The sequence below is a fragment of the Macaca nemestrina genome, chromosome 17 (assembly GCF_043159975.1).
Source record: "Macaca nemestrina isolate mMacNem1 chromosome 17, mMacNem.hap1, whole genome shotgun sequence".
NCBI lineage: Eukaryota > Metazoa > Chordata > Mammalia > Primates > Cercopithecidae > Macaca > Macaca nemestrina.
Window position 1 is genome coordinate 87636954 of NC_092141.1, and position 17452 is coordinate 87654405.

Sequence of the window (17452 nt, forward strand, 5' to 3'; positions counted from 1 at the left end):
CCCGGGTTACGGAACGACCTGGAGCGCACACTTGGGACTTCCTGTTCTTATTTGTGTCCTCGAGTCATGTGCCCGCTAGGTGAGTTCTCTGTGACGTGCAGCTCCACGCGTCTGATGGGCACGAAGCCCAGTGCTGGGTGCATGGGACCTGTTCCATCAGGTTAGAAGCAGGGAACAAACGCCTCATGACTCCTGCTCCCAACACAACCACGGAGACAGGCACGTCCACGTGAGCCACCGCAGAGCCGACTGGACTCACTGCTCAGGAGCATAGAGGAAAAAGCTGGAAAGCTGGGCAAATCCAGGGCAACGTGAGGCTTCGAAGAATGAGAAGGTTTTGCACAAACAGGCAGGCAGAGGAGATGGCAAAAGGAAGTCTCAGGAGCAAAGCTATCAGCTATTAAACGGTGGCTGTGGAGCAACAGCTTGGAACGCAGGGCAGGGAGGGCGCCGTGAAGGATGGACACAGCTAGAGATGAGGCAGAACAGAGCCTGGGGGAGAAGGCCCTGAGCGTCACGCAGATTCAGGTTCTCTTCTGCAAGGAAGGGGACGGGTTCTGTTTACTTGTTTTGCTAAGTGGAGGAATGACATGATCAGTGGATCAAAATTCCACAGCTGCATCAATCATGGAGTAGAAGATGGCAAAGCTTAGAGGTCCGCACACCAGTGGGGAAGCCGCCCCGGTGGGCCGGGCCTGTGATGAAGGTCTGCCTCAGGGCAGCAACAGCGGCCATGAAGAGCCACTCCAGAGGTCCACAGGCAAGGCTTGGGGATGCCTGGGTGTAGGGAGAGGGGTAGACACATGAGAAAGGGCTCCAAGCCTAAACAGGCTCTCTGAGGGTGGCAGCAGAGGCCCCAGGACAAGGGGCAGTCTTGGGGCTATCGGCTGTGGACAGGCTGAGCTGGGGAGGCCCGGCAGCCACTCTGGGGGAGACGTCCCGCAAGCAGTCAGAGGTGGAGAGGGGAGCCTGGAAGGGGTCGGAATTGCACAAGCACACACACGGGCCCCCAGCAGGTAGCAGCAGGGTCAGTCACGGGACTGATTATCTGTCAAGGAAGAGGGCTTAGGAACACTGGGGGCTAGAATCCTGGGGGATGTCCAGCAGCTGGTGGGTGGGCAGAGAGGAGAGGCCAGGGAAAGCATGCACAGGGAGCCGTCAGAGAGGTAGGGGAGCCCAGGAAGACTAATCCACCAGAGCCGAGAGGAGAGAGGAGGGAGGCCCCTGGCTGAGGAGTGAACGAAAGTGAGGACGTAGATGCAACAAGGAACTGTCAGAGTCCCTATTAGAAATGCAAAATGTTTGTTCCCTGGTGTCACAGGAAAAATTAGCATTTAGACAAAAAGTTCTCTCAGCAAGGCAATTTTTACTTGCGCAGAAAGGGTGTCTCTTGCAGATGGAACAATGGGGAGGGCACACACAGAATAAAGAGACACCAGAATATTTATTCCATACGCGTGAGGCCTCCACTGACTGGAGCCAGACCTCACAAACTAAATTAAAACCCGACTGGCTAATAATTTATTCTCAAATAAGGAAGGGGCATAGGCTGTGCGCTGAAACATGCCTGTGAGCACGTCCAGCACAGATACCCTGGTTAAGGTACAAGGACATAAAATGTACTACGTGCCTTGAGCATGTCTAACAGCTACATGGGATAGGGCTTAACAAAGAGTTACTAGCACAAAGCAAGGAGGCTTGAAGGAAGTTAGTCTTTAAAAGAAACTATTATTTCAAACACTTAGGACTTAGGATTTATTCTTTAATAAGAAGGGAAACGTTGAAGAGCAACTTTTTACTTTCTACAGTCCTGCACCACACAAACGCCTGTGAGGAAGGCAGCAGCAGCAGGCCTCCTAACAGCCAAGAGGCAGGAACAGCCCAAATGCCCACTGATGTTTGAATAACAATGTGGTCTCCACACAATGGAACGTTATTTGGGCATAAAAGGGAATGAGGCTCTGACACACGCTCCACGGATGAGTCGCGTAAACATAACGCTAAGTGAAAGAAACCAGACACAAAGGCCCACTTAGTGTATGATTCCATTTGTATGAAATGCCCAGAAGAGGCAAGTGCATAGACAGAAACATTAGGACTGCCTAGGGCTGGGGGAAGAGGAGGAGAGGCTGCCGATGAGTAGACAGGGTGTACTTTGGGATGATGAACTGTTCACTGTTCTAAAATGGATTTGATTGGTGGTTTAATAACTTTGTGAATATATTACTATTACTGGACTTTTCCTTAGTTCAGCTAAACACCTCTTCAAGATCCTACCTTTTAATATTGTTACAATGGCAGTTACACTTTTTTTTTTTTTGAGACAGAGTTTAGCTTTTGTCGCTCAGGCTGGAGTACAATGGCGTGATCTCGGCTCACCGCAACCTCTGCCTCCCAGGTTCAAGCGATTCTCCCGCCTCGGCCTCCCGAGTAGCTGGGATTACAGGCATGCGCCACCACACCCGGCTTATTTTGTATTTTTAGTAGAGACAGGGTTTCTCCATGTGGGTCAGGCTGGTCTCGAACTTGTGACCTCAGGTGATCTGCCTGCCTCGGCCTCCCAAAGTGCTGGGATTACAGGCGTGAGCCACGGCACCTGGCGGCAGTTACATTTCCACATGAGTTTTGGAGGGAACAAATATTCACACTACAGCATTCTGCCGCAGGTTCCCCCAAACTCATCATTCTCAGCATAAAATGCATTCATTCCATCCCAACCACCCCGAAAGTCTTAACTTGCTCCAGCACCAATTCAAAAGTCCAAAGTCCAGAGTCTCCTCTAAATCAGATACGAGTGAGACTCAAGGCTCGATTCATCCTGAGGCAAATCCCCCTCCAGCTGAGAGCCTCTGAAATTTAACCAGTTGTGTGCTTCCAAAATACAGCGGTGGGGCAGGCACAAGGTAGATATTCCCATTCCAAATGGGAGAAGAGGGCAAGAAGAAAAGAATAACCAATCCCAAGTAAGTCTGAAACCCAACAGGGCAGACAGTATGACACCATAAGACTCCAGAATCATCTCTGACTCATCTTAATGGGGTCCCCCAAGGCCAGGAGAAGCCTCACCCCCTGTGCTGGCTCTGCCCACGCCACAGCTCTCACAGGATGGCGTCTAGTGCCCACATACAGCTCTCCCGGCTGGGGCGGCAAGCTGGTGGCCCCAGTTCTGGAGCCTCGAGAGTGGCCCTGTTCTCGTGGCTCAGCTAGGCATTACAAAGTCATGTTACCAGCAAATACATGTCATCTTCCTTCTTCCTTTCCTAGCTGGATGCCTTTCATTTCTTGCCTAACTGCCCTGACTAGAACCTCCAGTACAATGCTGAATAGAAGTGGTAAGAGTGGACATCTCTGTCTTCTTCCTGAGCTTAGGGAGTTTTCAAGTGAGATGGGCATTTCTGTGGTTTGAGGGAAAGAAATTAATGGGGAAAGAAACTGGGGATATGTACAAGACAGAGGATAATTGACAAGAGATGGATCCAGGGGAGACAGGAAAAAGGGAGGCCACTTCTTCCAGCGATGGGAGGGAACAAAAACAATTCAGGAGCGACTGACATGGAAAGCTAGGAATGCCGCTCTTCACACCTAACGGTCGTCCCTTCTCAGTCAAGTGGGGCGGTCACCTGGGGGAATGGTCAGGGTAGACTGGGGGCTTGAAGCAAGGAAGAAACATCAGACATGACTACTGTGTGGAAGCACGCGGACCAGCCCGCGGAGACAGACGGACCCACAGACGGGGCCAGCCTGGTGCTTTGCTGTCTGTTTGGTGCCAGTTCGCCAAGCGCCTTCCCTGTAGCCCACCGAGACTCTTCCCTGTTTGTTCCCTGGCATTGTGAGCTCATCTCTGGAAACTGAAATCACACTGAAGATGTGTTGCATTGACTGAAGGCGTATTTCTTGATCTTAATTTAAAACTGACGTTTCACGTTTCTTCTTCTAAAAAAGCGGGAGTGGGGGGGCGGTGCAAAGGCTAAGTTTCTTATCTTTTCTGACTAGGCTCTTCTTAACAGAAGACAGAACCCTCCTCCCACTTTCAAGGTGTTTCGACTGAACTCAAGGTGCAGCTGGAGTGGCACCTCGTGCACAAGCGTCTGCTCAGCACTCCTTTCCTACCTCGAGGGCCCACCCCAGCCCAGAGACGCCACGAACAACAAAGATGGCTTGGGCAGATCTGGAGTTTATTTGCTGCAGTTCCTTGGCGCTAGTTTACAAGGCAAAAACAAACAAACAAAAACAATTAGAATAATTATAATTTCTTAAAAACCCTGTCAACAACTTTCAGTCATTTCTTTATATTTTTGTATTTTGACAAAACTTCTTTTAAACAAATACAAAATAATCTAAAAGGAGAAAAACTATACATAGATTATTTACACCTCTGATAAATAGACTAATACTGACCCATGTGCCTCTCCGTCTAGGAAACACTTGTGAGAACCAGGCCAGGGCCCGGGCCAGCTGGACAGGCTCCAGCGCCAGCCCAAACACGCCCAGACCTTGGCAGGCACCGCCTGGTCCTCCCACCAGAAAGTTCAGGTTTCCAGCCTGGACCCTCTTCTGTCACCCTCACAAGCTCTAGCACAAAAGTGCCTAAAGCCATTCCCTCCAGGTAGGATCTACACAAAGTGGCGGGGACGGGGAGGTGACAGACTGTCCCCCTCCATTCCTCCCACCACTGCTCTGCAAAAGCTATTTCCAGAGATGCTCGCCAACCCTAAAGGATCAGAGGAGCCGTGGCGACACGGCCCTGTGGAAACCCGCAGTTCCTCCACCTGCCTCCTCGCGGCCGCGCCCCGCACCGCCCTGGTCCAGGGTCCTGTGGAGAGGCGGGCCGAGACGGCCAGCCAGCCAGCCACCTGCTCTGCCTGGACTGGCATGCTGGCCCTGGCGGAGTGGCAGGAGCTGCCCTGAGAGTCCCTGAGAGAACGGCAGGAAAATGCTGCATGTCATGGCTCCCTTCATACTGTAATGAGGAGGGGCAGGGCCAGCTCACACAGTGCCTGCAGGGGAAGACAGATGCGAGAGGCAGCCCGGTCACCCCCCTCACTCCAGTGCACCCCACGGAGCAGATAAAGGCCCATCTTCCCCTTAGGGGGCCCACCACAAAACGCATCCAGAGTAGTCCAGTTAGGGCCGGTTTTGAGGCAGAAAAAGCTGAAGCCCTACGGGGATCGGGGAAGTCCTACTCCTTCCTCTAGAACGAGGACTGGAGCCTGGGGAAGAGGAAGAAAACCCAAAATGAAACAGATTATCCGGAACCTCTGTCCCGATAACCTTCCTCACAGTTTTGGTTATTAGGTATTTAGCTCAAGGAAAATGCTGACTTTCTACTTTAAAGCCCAACAAGAACTTGGATTCTGAAGGAGGAAAATAACGTAAGCGTCCAGTCACTTCTCTCCTCTCCTCGGCGCTCCGCAGGCACTTGGGATGGAAAAGCATCCGCGGGAGCTGCCGGACCGCACGCTGCTGCCGGCTGCGCCCCTGGCCAGGGCAGGCCCCCGAGTCTGACTGTGTCGTCTGAAGGCCCACTGAGCCTTTGCCCTCTGCGCCCTTGACCTCACCTGTCTCTCTCGCCCAGACAAGCACCAGGCAGCGAGCTCCCACAGCACAGGAGAGGCGGGCCAGGCCCTGCCGCGGGCCCAGGCTGATGCCCCTCGGCCACAGCCCCGGGTGCTCTTCTCCAGGGAGAAGCTCCCCAGCGCAGCCAGGGCAGAATGCACCTGAACAGCACTACGTTCTCTCTTAAAAAAAAAAAAATAGATCTTTATAGTACGTGGCTTCTCTTCCTTTCCACCGTTTTTCTTAACATATAATAATATATGGATACACGTATTTATGGTGCAGGGTTTGAAGACTTCTTCACCGGGACAACCAAGAGGTAAACAGTTGGCTCCAAGCTCTGCTACCAGAACACTGAGCAGAGAAACTGGCCAGGAGGCTGCCCTGCCGACAAGAGCTCTGCCCTGTGAGAGAGGAAGGCTCAGGAGCCCATGCTGGACAGACAGCCGGTCCTCTCTTCCCCAGTGATAATTGCCCACCCTTCTCCCACTTAAAAAAAATAGCAAAAGCTGAAGCTAGTCTCTAGGAATCCAGGGCGGGGCCTGGCAGAGGACGCTGTGCTCGGCAGCAGTGCACCCGTGGAGAGGCGGGAGAAGAGCGGGAGCTCCAAGGCCCACGCAGACCCACGCCCTCGGCTGCACGCTCAGTGTCGCTTCGTGGAGGAGACCTTCTTTTTCCGTGCTGCGAGCATTTCGTAGAAAGGGTCCCTGCTGATGGCCGCTCTGGAGCACAGAAAAGGGAGAAAACAGAGACGTGAGGGACAGAATCAGAAGAAACACACCTCCGGGCAGGGGCTTGCTCAGGGGCCCCTTGTGCCCCAGAACCCCTGTCCCACCCCACCATCACTGCAAAGGCCAAGTTAGTGTCGTCCACCCTTGCTGTGTCCACACAGTGACCTAAGGTGACACACTTTGAAAGAGACACAGGAACATGTGACAAGATAATTTTGGGGTTTTTACCTGTTTCAACATAATAATCAATTTACATGTAGGAACAGAATCATGCCACATTCTTGCGGCTATATTCTAATTCAGAGAAAAAAACTGGTGCTTGAGTTTCCATGATGACATCTGGTTTTGCTTTGCAGCAGCGAGTGCCACATAATCAAGCTGTGTCACATGCGGTCCTCCGGCACGGGGTGTGTGATAGCTGGCGTGGTAAATGCAGTGGGGCCTTCCAAGCCCCCCATGTGCACCTGCTCAATAACTACGGCTCTATGACTCTGCAGGCAGCACTGCCTGGCACCATGCTGCTGGTGGGGGGCCATGGACAGACTGGCTGGACCTGGCTGGGTCTCCGGTGCACAGGGAGGGGGCCCGAGCTCATGCTTGTGCTACAGCCTCAAAGACAGCAGCACAGGCCGTGCCGCGGGCTGGAGCACCTGCAGCAGACTGGCAACACCACAACCCTATGTCTGCCATTCTCGACTTTCAAGATACTTCATTTCTTTCCAGGGAAGCAGTATCCTAAGTGATGATTCTAAATGTGACTTTGAAAAATGCTTAGTTTTTCTGACTATAGAAGTAAACACCGTATGAAAGACACATGTACAAAACCAGCCAAAACTTTTTTGAAAGACCAGTGAGGGGAGGACAGGGAACCCGCTGGCCAGCACAGTCAAAGCACACCATGATGCTGCAGGGGGAGAGGCAGGCGGTGCTCACACTGGGAGGCGCAGCGGAGCGGCAGGTGCATGCCACGTGGCGGGGGAGCTGGGTACACTCTCAGAAGAGCACATTAAATCAGTGGGAGCGACGCAGATGAATCCATAAATGGCGTCTGCACCACCAGCTATTCATTCGTGAGAACAAACTTACAACCCTTACTTCAAATCTTACACAAAAAATACATTTCATAATGATTCAAGAGTTTTTTTTTTTTTTTCCAGTATGTTAAAAAAAGGATACAGGTCCCCCACAACACTGCTGTTTTCTTCCCCAGAACACGGGACTGGTGCCATAACTGGCAGGGGACTCTGAAAGCACCGTGGTGCCGCGTCTGCTCAATGGAGGGTGGGCTGGCCCCTGCTCAGGGCCACACTTCCCGGGATGGCTGTCATGTCAGGGAAGCTGCCAAACCCCATGCCCACTACACGATCTCATTTAATCCTCAAAAGAGCCCCGGGAGGCAGAAATGACCGGTATCACACGGAAGGTAAGTTACCCGCCTACCAGGCACAAGCGCTCAGACAGACAGAGTGAGGACTCGGCACAGCGTGACCTGGCGCCAAATCCTTCCTCTCTTCAGCTAGTTCCTGTTTTCACTGCATGAATTTTCAGATTACTTTTGAGGGGATAAATCATCTATTCCTTTCCCTCCATCACATCATCTCCATCTTCAGTCAGTTTTTAGGTATTTAGCCTGGGTCAAAACCTACACTGGTCTGAGTAGAAATACCAAGATAAAACAAAGGCTAGAGGATATTGCACTCCCTCGGGAACGGGGCTGTAGTGTGGGCGAGAGAAAGCCCATCACACGGTACACAGAGGACTTACAGGGGCCTTGGCATGAACCTGTGGGTACATTCTCCCTGTTTTCCAGGTGAAGTTACAGGCAGCTGAGGAGTCTTTCTCAGGAAAACAGCTGGGTGTGCGCTCATGGATGAAGCACCCAGGAGGGAGAGGACGAGGTTGTCTCTTAGGAGAACAGACCACTGAGAGAAGGCACAGTCAGAATGCTCACTGATGACCCTCGCACAGGGACTGGAGGGACAGCCAGACGGACCAAGTCCCAGGGAACAACGTTAAGCAAGAGAAGCCAACTGGCTTTAGAAAGCCATGTTTCCAGATACTTGTCACATCAGGAAATTTCCAGCCCTGTGATACACCTTACATGGCGTGGCCCAGTGGAGCCGACAGAGCCGAGAGCCAGGAGTCACAGGCCTGGACTCGGGAGCTCCATTTCCTAGCTGTGGAACCCTGAGGAAGCCTCTCCCTCCTCCCGGACCTTGGATCACGGTATGTGACTTCCAGCAAATTTCTTAGCCTCTATGGGCCTCAGTTTCCTCATCTGTAGCTAGGAAAATGGTGTCTCACAGGATTCACAAATTATAGAACATGACTACTATCTCCTCTGAGCTGTCACTGTGAGAATGAGAGCAGCTTTGTCAGACATGGAAAGGCCAGTTGAGAAGATGGCATCTGTGCCGGTAGCTCACTCGCCTCTTCCTATTTTGGGTCTATGAGGACACCTGGGGAACCCAGATGGGACATGCTCTCTTACATATGCTGTAATAGCCAAGAATCCAAAGGCCTCCTGGGAAGTCGTCAGCTGGGAACCAGGACGAAGCTTCCCTAAGAATGTAACACTTGAAGCACAGAGAGATGCGGGCGGCGTGTTGAACCACGAAGACGATGGACACCTGGTGAGGTGAGGGCCGCGTCAGGCGTGCACTTCCCTTTCTCAGCAGTCACTTACTTAATGCACTTAATCCACTCCTCCTTCTCCTCCGGCGTCGGAGCTGAGATCCGATAAACAGTGTGGTTCCCCTCCACCACCCGCCCGTCAGCCTCGGTCTTGCAGGCCTTGATAACTTGGTCTTTATTGTCGGGGATATAAAGCTCAAAGCAGTTCTGAGAATGAAAACAGAGAGGGAGACAGTGGAGCAAAGGAAGCTGCTGACTGAGAAACATGCTGATTTCTTTCCCCAAAGCCCCTTTATTCTGTCCTTCACAAAATACGAGCAATACCTATTTTCCTGTGGAAAAGTGAAGCCTAGACGTGGAATTCTGGAGACTGTAAATTGTATATAAATAAGTCTTGTTAGCAAGCATATCAGTCTGATACGTTAGCTCCACTTCCAATGCATGTAAAATATGCAGAGAACTGCAGGTTACTTAAGACTTTTTAAAGGCAAGCCAGTAATATCATGACAGTCCAAAACAAAGGAAAAATACACAGCAGGTGTCCCAAAGTTACAAGCGAAACAGCCCACTCAAGCATGCTTGCCGCTGCCACTGAAGGAGGGGCAGCTTCCACACCTCATGTGATATTCACCGAGTGAAACTATAAAGCGGACGATGGCACAGGAAGAAGTGATTTCAAGTCTCATCTTTGGCTTGAACAATATAATCAAAAATTAGACTAAATAAAAGCCTGATCACGTGTTTCAGGTTTTTGGTTTTGAGTTTTTAAAAAAATCTTTGGAATGCCCATCCCTTTTCTCCCCTCAAAATATCCCAGCAAAAATACTCACTGGTTTTTTGGAGTCCTCCACTTCCCGGATACTCAGGTTCTCTAAAGGGATGATTCCACGGGGCTCCTTATCCTACAGAACAGTTGAAGAGAGGAAGTCTAAGATCACAGGTGAAGGACACACACTGCCAGATTCCTCCCCGCAACTCATCCGACTCTCCTGCCTTCTCCCAGGACATGAAGTTCACAAATCAGCCCGAGGGAACTCCTTCTGTTCTAAACAAGAAGAGCGCCACGAATGTCTGTGGATTGTCAGTATAACTGCAAGTCCTCTGCGAGCAGAAAGCCCAGAAGATTCAACAGACACCTTGAGAGTGTGGCCGGCGGTGACCCGGGCACGGTCCTCAAGCAGGGAGCGGGCCCCTTTCCCTCTTCCCTTTGCCTGGCTCTCCCACTCTTCTCCGAAGCCTCAGTTTTGGGGCAACAACTCCAGGAAGTCTCTCCTAGGTTCACCTTAGCGCCCCTGGTGCCTGGGACTGCAGCTGTGGGTCAGAACATTAACCACTCACTGCCTCTGACCATCGCCCCACCGCCAGACAGTACAATCCTCAGAGACACCACCATCCTGACAACTCCACCTGCATTTCCAAAGGCACCTCAACTCCTGTCCAGAACAGAGCTGCACCCGCCAACTAGTCCCATCTCATCTGCAGAGGGCACGGCACCGCAGACACTTCTAGCACACGTCTGATGGCAGCCTCACAGTCCCCTGATATCCAGCCAACCCATGGCCAAGTCCTAGCACTGTTAAAAGTCTTTGTATTTGGCCAGAGTTACACATGCACCAACTGTTAAAAACAAAACAAAAACAAAAACAAAAAAACAAACAAAAAACGACCAGTTCTATGAGTTCTCTAAAAGTGAAAACGAGTCTTTCAGTCATTTCCCATCCTGAGTAGCAACCATTTCCAACTTCTTCAAGCCAACCTGCTTGGTCTTTACCTCTGTATCTCACCCGTCTCCAAAATACCATATTACAACTGCTGCCTTTTGAGTGCTCGATTTTAGATGTTATCTACAGAAGAAGACTGAGCTCCTCCTCTTACCTGGGCATATTCATATTCCCCATCCTCCTAAATAATGATCTGGTCATCTGAATTAGGGTTATACAGTGTCTTCATTCAACACCACATTTCTCTTCCAACCTGTGCCATATATAGTGAACTTCCCAATTTTTTCCTTCCTGAAAAGCTTCCTTCCCCACTGGAACCAAAATTAAGGAGGGTGGAGAAGTGGGCTGTTCCTTTGATTTATATTTCTGTGTCCTTACCACCAAAACCAATTGCAAATGGTTAACCTCTTAGCAAAATCTCCTTCCTAATGCTAATTTGTGTCAGGCATCCTGTTAATTTTAATTTCTTGAAGTAATTCTTCCTGGAGCCTCTGAAACCTGTTCCAGTCTGGACTGGTTGCCTTGATACCTGGTAAATTGCTTCATCCTTAAGCTCAGCACTCTCCATTCCAGAGTACTCTTCCCTCCTCTCTTGAAACAAGAGGTTTCAAGATCTCTGGTTTCCTACAGTCAAGGCTTTTGTCCTCCACCAGCATCCTGAGAAATGGTGTGTGGGTGGTAATATTTCTGAGATCTCACTTGACTAAGAATGTTTCTATTCGACCCTCACACCTGGCTGCTATCTGGCTGGGCCTAACAGTCTAGGCTGGACGTGACCCTCCTTCAGGACTGGGAAGCCCAGCATTCCTGCCTTCACCATTTAATATCACCCCGTACAAAGCTGTTCCGGTTGCTGGTGCTTTGCACACGACTGCAGTTCTCTGTGTCTTTGGTGTTCTGAGGCCCCTCAGGAGGCAGCCGTGGGGTGCATTCATTTTCAGTCATCATGCAGGGTATTCGGAAAGCCTTCCAACCTGGAAACACATCCGTCATTTGGGGACGTTTTTAAAAATTATTCTGTCAAGGGTTACCTCCTCTTTGTTTTCTCAGCTTCTCTGGAACATGCTAGACTAGACCTCCTGGACTAGTTCTTCTTTGGGGGAAAAAAAGTGTTTCCTTTATTATTTTCCCTCTGCCTTTTTCTTCTTTCTGGGAGATTTTCTTAATGCTTTTCTTCCAACTTTCCATTGAGTTTTCACTTCTACCATGCTTTGAATTTCCAGGAGGGTTTAATTATTATTTTTGTTCCTTGGCTTCATACAGGATCCTGTTCTTGTTTCACAGCTGTAAAGTCACCTGAGATGACTGAGAGTCTCTTTATAGCCAGCGGTGAAGTCTTTCTTCTTCCTGGAGTCCCTCTCTCATCCAAGGTGCTCTTTGGCTGTTGGGCTGCGTTGGTCTCTACTTGCTCTCAGGCTGCAGGAATTCCTCAGGTATCTGGGATTCCTTGGTTGTGCCATTTGAAGAGTGGAAGACTAACAGCTGACTGGGACTCTGAAGCCTGTGGACTGTGACCGTCTACAAGGGCCCTCCCACTAGGCTGTCTGCTGGGGAATCTGACTAGATATCCTTACACATCTCTTCTTGGGCAGAGAAGTTTCCCACTCTGTCTGCAAGCTACAGACCTGGCTACCTGTGGTTCTGAGAGCCGAGCGAGGAGAAGCCGGGGGTGGAAAAAGTCCTCAGCATTAAAGAAGCCTGAATTTACCTAACACTCTTGTCTGGGTAAAATGCCCCCACATTCAACCAGGCCTAGGATCCCTCATCCAGAAACGCTTGGTGTCAGTCTCTCCTGTGAGCGAGCACTCAGACTTCTGCCTGGGTGGTGGGGACAGGCCCTCAGGGACATGAGGTGAGGGAGACAACTGGTCTGTTTTCTAAACAGTTCTCAGTCAATTCTGCTTCTAGTTTTTACCCGCACCATTCTCACTTCTAGGGTTTAATTGGTGCCGGCACCTTTTGAGGATTCTGCTGGGTTAACTGGGTTGCAGCATCCCCAGGCGAGCAAGTGGGTGGTCTAAGAGTAATCACACTTCGGACCTCAGTAAGTATGTGACATGAAGTATGCTCTTTGACTGGTGAGGCCTGCGGCATCCACGTTACATATGCATGATGCACGTTCTCGATGTAAAATGATTTGAAACCAAGATGATGTACACCCATGGTCTTCAGTCTGGAGTGGGACCAGGTTATAAGAACACCCTCCTGGTCACTGTGATTGGTCACTGTGATTGGTCACTGTGATTGGTCACTGTGATTGGTCACTGTGATTGGTCACTGGGAGAACCCACTGGGGATTCTGATATCTTTCCTGGCCCTGCCTCTTCCCTGCTCCATCCTGCACAGCATGGCCCTCCTCGCTCTTCTCGGCACACTTATCCTGCCACTTGAGAATTGGCTCGAGTGAGCCAGCATCGCTGACTGGTGCTCACCTTATCCCTCGGTGCTGGGATGAAAGAGAATGAGAACCTCTGGTGGAAACAACTAAATGTTAAGCTCCTGGGCAGCAATGTAAAAATCCCAAATATTAAAAAGACCCCTGTCTAGAACTTCACGTGGACTCTGGCAGGCCTAAGAATAGGCAGGCTGCACCCTCACTGATGACCCGTGTGCCCAATAATCACCCACTTCCGCCGTGAAGAGGGAAATACCCGAGGGCAACGTCTTTGGCTTTTTAAATTTGTCTTTAAGAACACTCATTGTTTTTGCAAAAATAAGAATTGCTTTTTATAAATAACTAAATATTGTAGAAAAGAATACAGGTGAAAGGTTTAGAAATACTCCAAATCCAATCACTCCTAAATTATCATTGCTGACATTAGGTGAAGACGTGTTGTGTGTGTACAGAGAGAGGGAAATAGGTTTTATGAAAATGGGATATTTCAAGTAGTATTATTTTCATAAAACACATTCTATTTTAATTGTTTATAATTTAACAGGGGGGGAAAAGGAAGCAGAAACTGAAGAAGTGTTGAACCTCAAAGTAAATGTTTCTTTACCACAAGAGTTCCTAAGATGACCTTATTCAAGTTAAGACAAAGATGTTTACGAAAATAATCCCAGCACTTTGGGAGGCCGAGGCGGGCGGATCATGAGGTCAGGAGTTCGAGACCAGCCTGACCAACATGGTGAAACCCCGTCTCTACTGAAAATACAAAAATTAGCTGGGTATGGTGGCACATGCCTGTAATCCCAGCCACTCAGGAGGCTGAGGCAGGAGACTCGCTTGAACCCGGCAGGTGGAGGTTGCAGTGAGACGAAATCACACCACTGCACTCCAGCCTGGGTGACACAGCAAGACTGTCTCAAAAAAAAAAAAAAGACTGTCTCAAAAAAAAAAAGAGGTTTTACTCATTCTCTTAAAAAAATACAACATGCTTCCATTTTAACAACATTTCTTGACTCTGCATTTTAAAAAGTACAAAATCTTCTAATTCTTCACATCGTTCCTCCTCCTACCTCCTGATTTTTATTATCTCACTTTTACATTGCCCAGGTTTATAACATTCATGGTCTGTCCTGCAGCCACAATTTCTAGTTAATTAGTATTAGTTTTATATTTGAGCATATTTTAGTATTAGCTCTATATTTAAGTTTATTTAGCTATTACTTTTTTTTTTTTTTTTTTTTTTTTTTTGAGACGGAGTCTCTCTCTGTCGCCCAGGCTGGAGTGCAGTGGCCGGATCTCAGCTCACTGCAAGCTCCGCCTCCCGGGTTCCCACCATTCTCCTGCCTCAGCCTCCCGAGTAGCTGGGACTACAGGCGCCCGCCACCTCGCCCGGCTAGTTTTTTGTATTTTTTATTAGAGACGGGGTTTCACCGTGTTAGCCAGGATGGTCTCGATCTCCTGACCTCGTGATCCACCCGTCTCGGCCTCCCAAAGTGCTGGGATTACAGGCTTGAGCCACCGCGCCCGGCCTATTACTTCTATATGAGGTATATTTAGCTATTAGTTCTATACTTAAGTATATTTTGGTATTAGTTCCATACTTAAGTATATCTTGGTATTCTGTACTTAAGCTTATTTTAGTATTAGTTGTATATTCAAGTATTAGTTCCGTATTTAAGTGAATAGTTTAATGCTCACTACCAGTCTTTTACTTTCCGGGGCCTTTCTTGTGATTCATTTTCTTACTGGCTGGATTTTTTTTTTTTCAAGAAGTGTTCCAAAGTGCTGCATTTCACATGTTTTCTTCATGAGAGTGCTGCTAGTTGTGCTTTACTTAAATGATAATGTGGCTGGACAAAGGGTCTTGGGTCATTCTTCTCTTCAAAACTGTGCAGACCTTGATACTTTAATTTCTGGGACAAAAAGCTGCTGGAGATGATCTGCTTTTTCCAACAGAATGACCAGAGACTTGGCTCCAAGTGTAATGGTCTAAAGGGGCCAGGCTTTGGAGCCAGCCTTTCTGTAACAAAGTTTCCTGAAATACAGTGTACTCTGATTTGTAGATTCAGGGCATTTTCCTCTTTCTCAGGGAAATAATCTCATGCCACATCATATCTTTGATTTTGCAGGCACCAATCACTCTGGTGTTGGGATCGTCTTCTGTTCTCTGCATCTGCTAGCTTTTCTCTGTTTTAATACTTGTCTTTTTCAGACATAATCTTTGTGATTGGCTCAAGCATTTAGGACCAGGGCAGGGGAGGGAAGATGGTTTGGGATGATTTGAGTACATTACATTTATTATACACTTTATTTCTATTATTACACTGTAATATATAATGAAATAATTATACAACTCATCATAATGTAGAATCAGTGGGAGCCCTGAGCTTGTTTTCCTGCAACTAGATAGTCCCATCTGGGGGTGATGGGAGGCAGTGACACCCACAACGTGTTGCTGATGTCCAGGCTACTCTGTAATCACTCTGTGGTCGCTGTCACTGCAGAAAACACTGCTTCACAAAGACAGAATGCTGGGCATGGAAGCAGGCTTTCAGTGCATTTGTGGCAACCTCAGGATATTCCGCCTTGACTTTCATCCAGAATGTATGGAGATTTGAAGTTGTCTCCAACATACTTTTAAGGCCACTGTCATTTGCGATCTCAAGCAGTCGATCCTCTTCTAGCACGGACAAAGTTGATTCACCTGGTTTACTCTCAAATGGGTCACAGATCCATTCCTTCCCAATTTGGGGGTCTTTTGTGGTTGGGAAGTATCGCTCAAGCTCCTCTGAAAGCTGAGGCAGGTGATCATGCGTCCACTGCGGGAAAGAAGGCCCCGGCTCCGTCTCTTTCACAATCTCGCTAATGTCTGAAACGTCAGGAATCCCTGAAACTTGTCACCCCTGTAATTCCAGTTTGGCTTTGAACGTAGCCACTTGATCTGCCGACTGGAACACAGTTGCCACTCTCCCCTGAAGTGACGGATTGAGTTTGTGAGTAGGTTTAATCTGTCACACAAGTACACAAGTTTCCTGACCTATATTCTGTGTCACTGAAATGTGCTGCTAGTGGTGATGTTTTCTAAAAGAAATCTCTGAAGTGGCTGTTGTAACTCAGAAAGTCTGGCCAGTGATCTGCCTTTAGAAAGCATCTCACTCTGCGTATCAGAGAAGCCGTGTGTGCTCTGCATCCAGCTCCTCACAGGGCTGCATGAACAGGCGTGAGTTAGGGCACGTACTTTAATGTGGTTGGTAATTTTAATCACATCCTGCATAAATGTTGTTAAATTCAGGTGACACTTTGTGGCTAGCCAGCACTTCTCTATGGATGACATACTGCATAGACTCACATTTAGAAGCGACCTCTTTGACCTGAGTAGTGAAACCAGAAAGCTGTCCAGTCACGGCAGCTGCTCTATCCATGCATAGACCAATACAAAACAGAACAGCTCAGTTTCCCTGATATGTAATCATTCAAAGACTTGAATAGCAGCCATGGTGTTGGTTGGCAACTAAAGCACACATAACATATCCTCATGCACATCCCCCTGAAAAATATGTCACAGAAAAACAAACGTTGTTGTCTTGTTGTCAACAGCAGGAGACTCGTCAACCTGAATTGAGTACCACAGTGACTCATTAATCCTCTCGAACAACTGTGCCTCAGTATCTGCTGCTACATCATCAATTCGTCTAGTTATGGTGCTGGCTGAAAGAGCAATACGTGCCACCTTTTAAACTACAGCCTCTCCTAAAAGCTCATGACAAATGTCCTTAGCAGCAGGCAGGATCAACTGTTCACCAACAGCCAGTCCTGGCTTTGGCAATGCGGTTAGACACTAAGAGTGACGCTTCCAGCGCAGATACATTTGATGAAGGGGTGGCCTTCAATAATTGCTTCTGTTCTTGATGTTTACGTTCTTTTCTTTTGAAAACTCCAAAGGCTTGTCTTTTAATGCAGGCTGCTGGGTCTCCATGCGGTGAAGCAGTTTGGAAGCTTTCGTGGCTTTGCTGAGTAGTTGGTCACCACATATTCTACAAAGTGGACTTGGCGAATGTGACCCGCTGTGGAAATGAAACTAGAATTGGAGTAGAACTCTAGGCATTTTCTTCACAGTGCAGCCTTCCTTTCATTGGCAGTCTTGGCGTCTTCTGCTGTCTCATCAATGGGTCTCTCTCCCTTTTCACAGAAGCTCTCCGGTGACGTTTGATTTTTACTCATTTTGGCGAGGGTTGGCGGGTGGGCTTACCAAAACCGTGGCTGAGACAAGTACACAATGTGGAAAGAGACGCGGATGGCAGTGGTAAATAAAATAACAGGCGGGCCATGCGCAGACTGAAGTAAGTGCTGGATTCTGACTTAAAGCCTGCCACCAGATACAGCTGTACAACTGAAGTACATCTGTTCACTTGCCACTATAA

The 17452-nt window shown here is 48.8% G+C and overlaps 1 protein-coding gene across 5 annotated transcripts in view; it reads right to left on the reverse strand.

Moving 5' to 3' along the window:
* Positions 1-4154: 4154 nt before the first annotated feature.
* LOC105469247 (cytohesin 1) overlaps positions 4155-17452 on the reverse strand; it is a 106049-nt gene continuing 92751 nt past the window's right edge. For all 5 annotated transcript variants that reach the window (XM_071081746.1, XM_011720067.3, XM_011720064.3 and 2 more), the window contains 3 exons: positions 9752-9823; positions 8974-9128; positions 4155-6278 (listed from right to left, as the gene is read on the reverse strand). In XM_071081746.1, the coding sequence (XP_070937847.1) occupies positions 6200-6278; positions 8974-9128; positions 9752-9823 (306 nt within the window). In that variant the 3' untranslated portion in view covers positions 4155-6199. The remainder of the gene's footprint in view (positions 6279-8973; positions 9129-9751; positions 9824-17452) is intronic.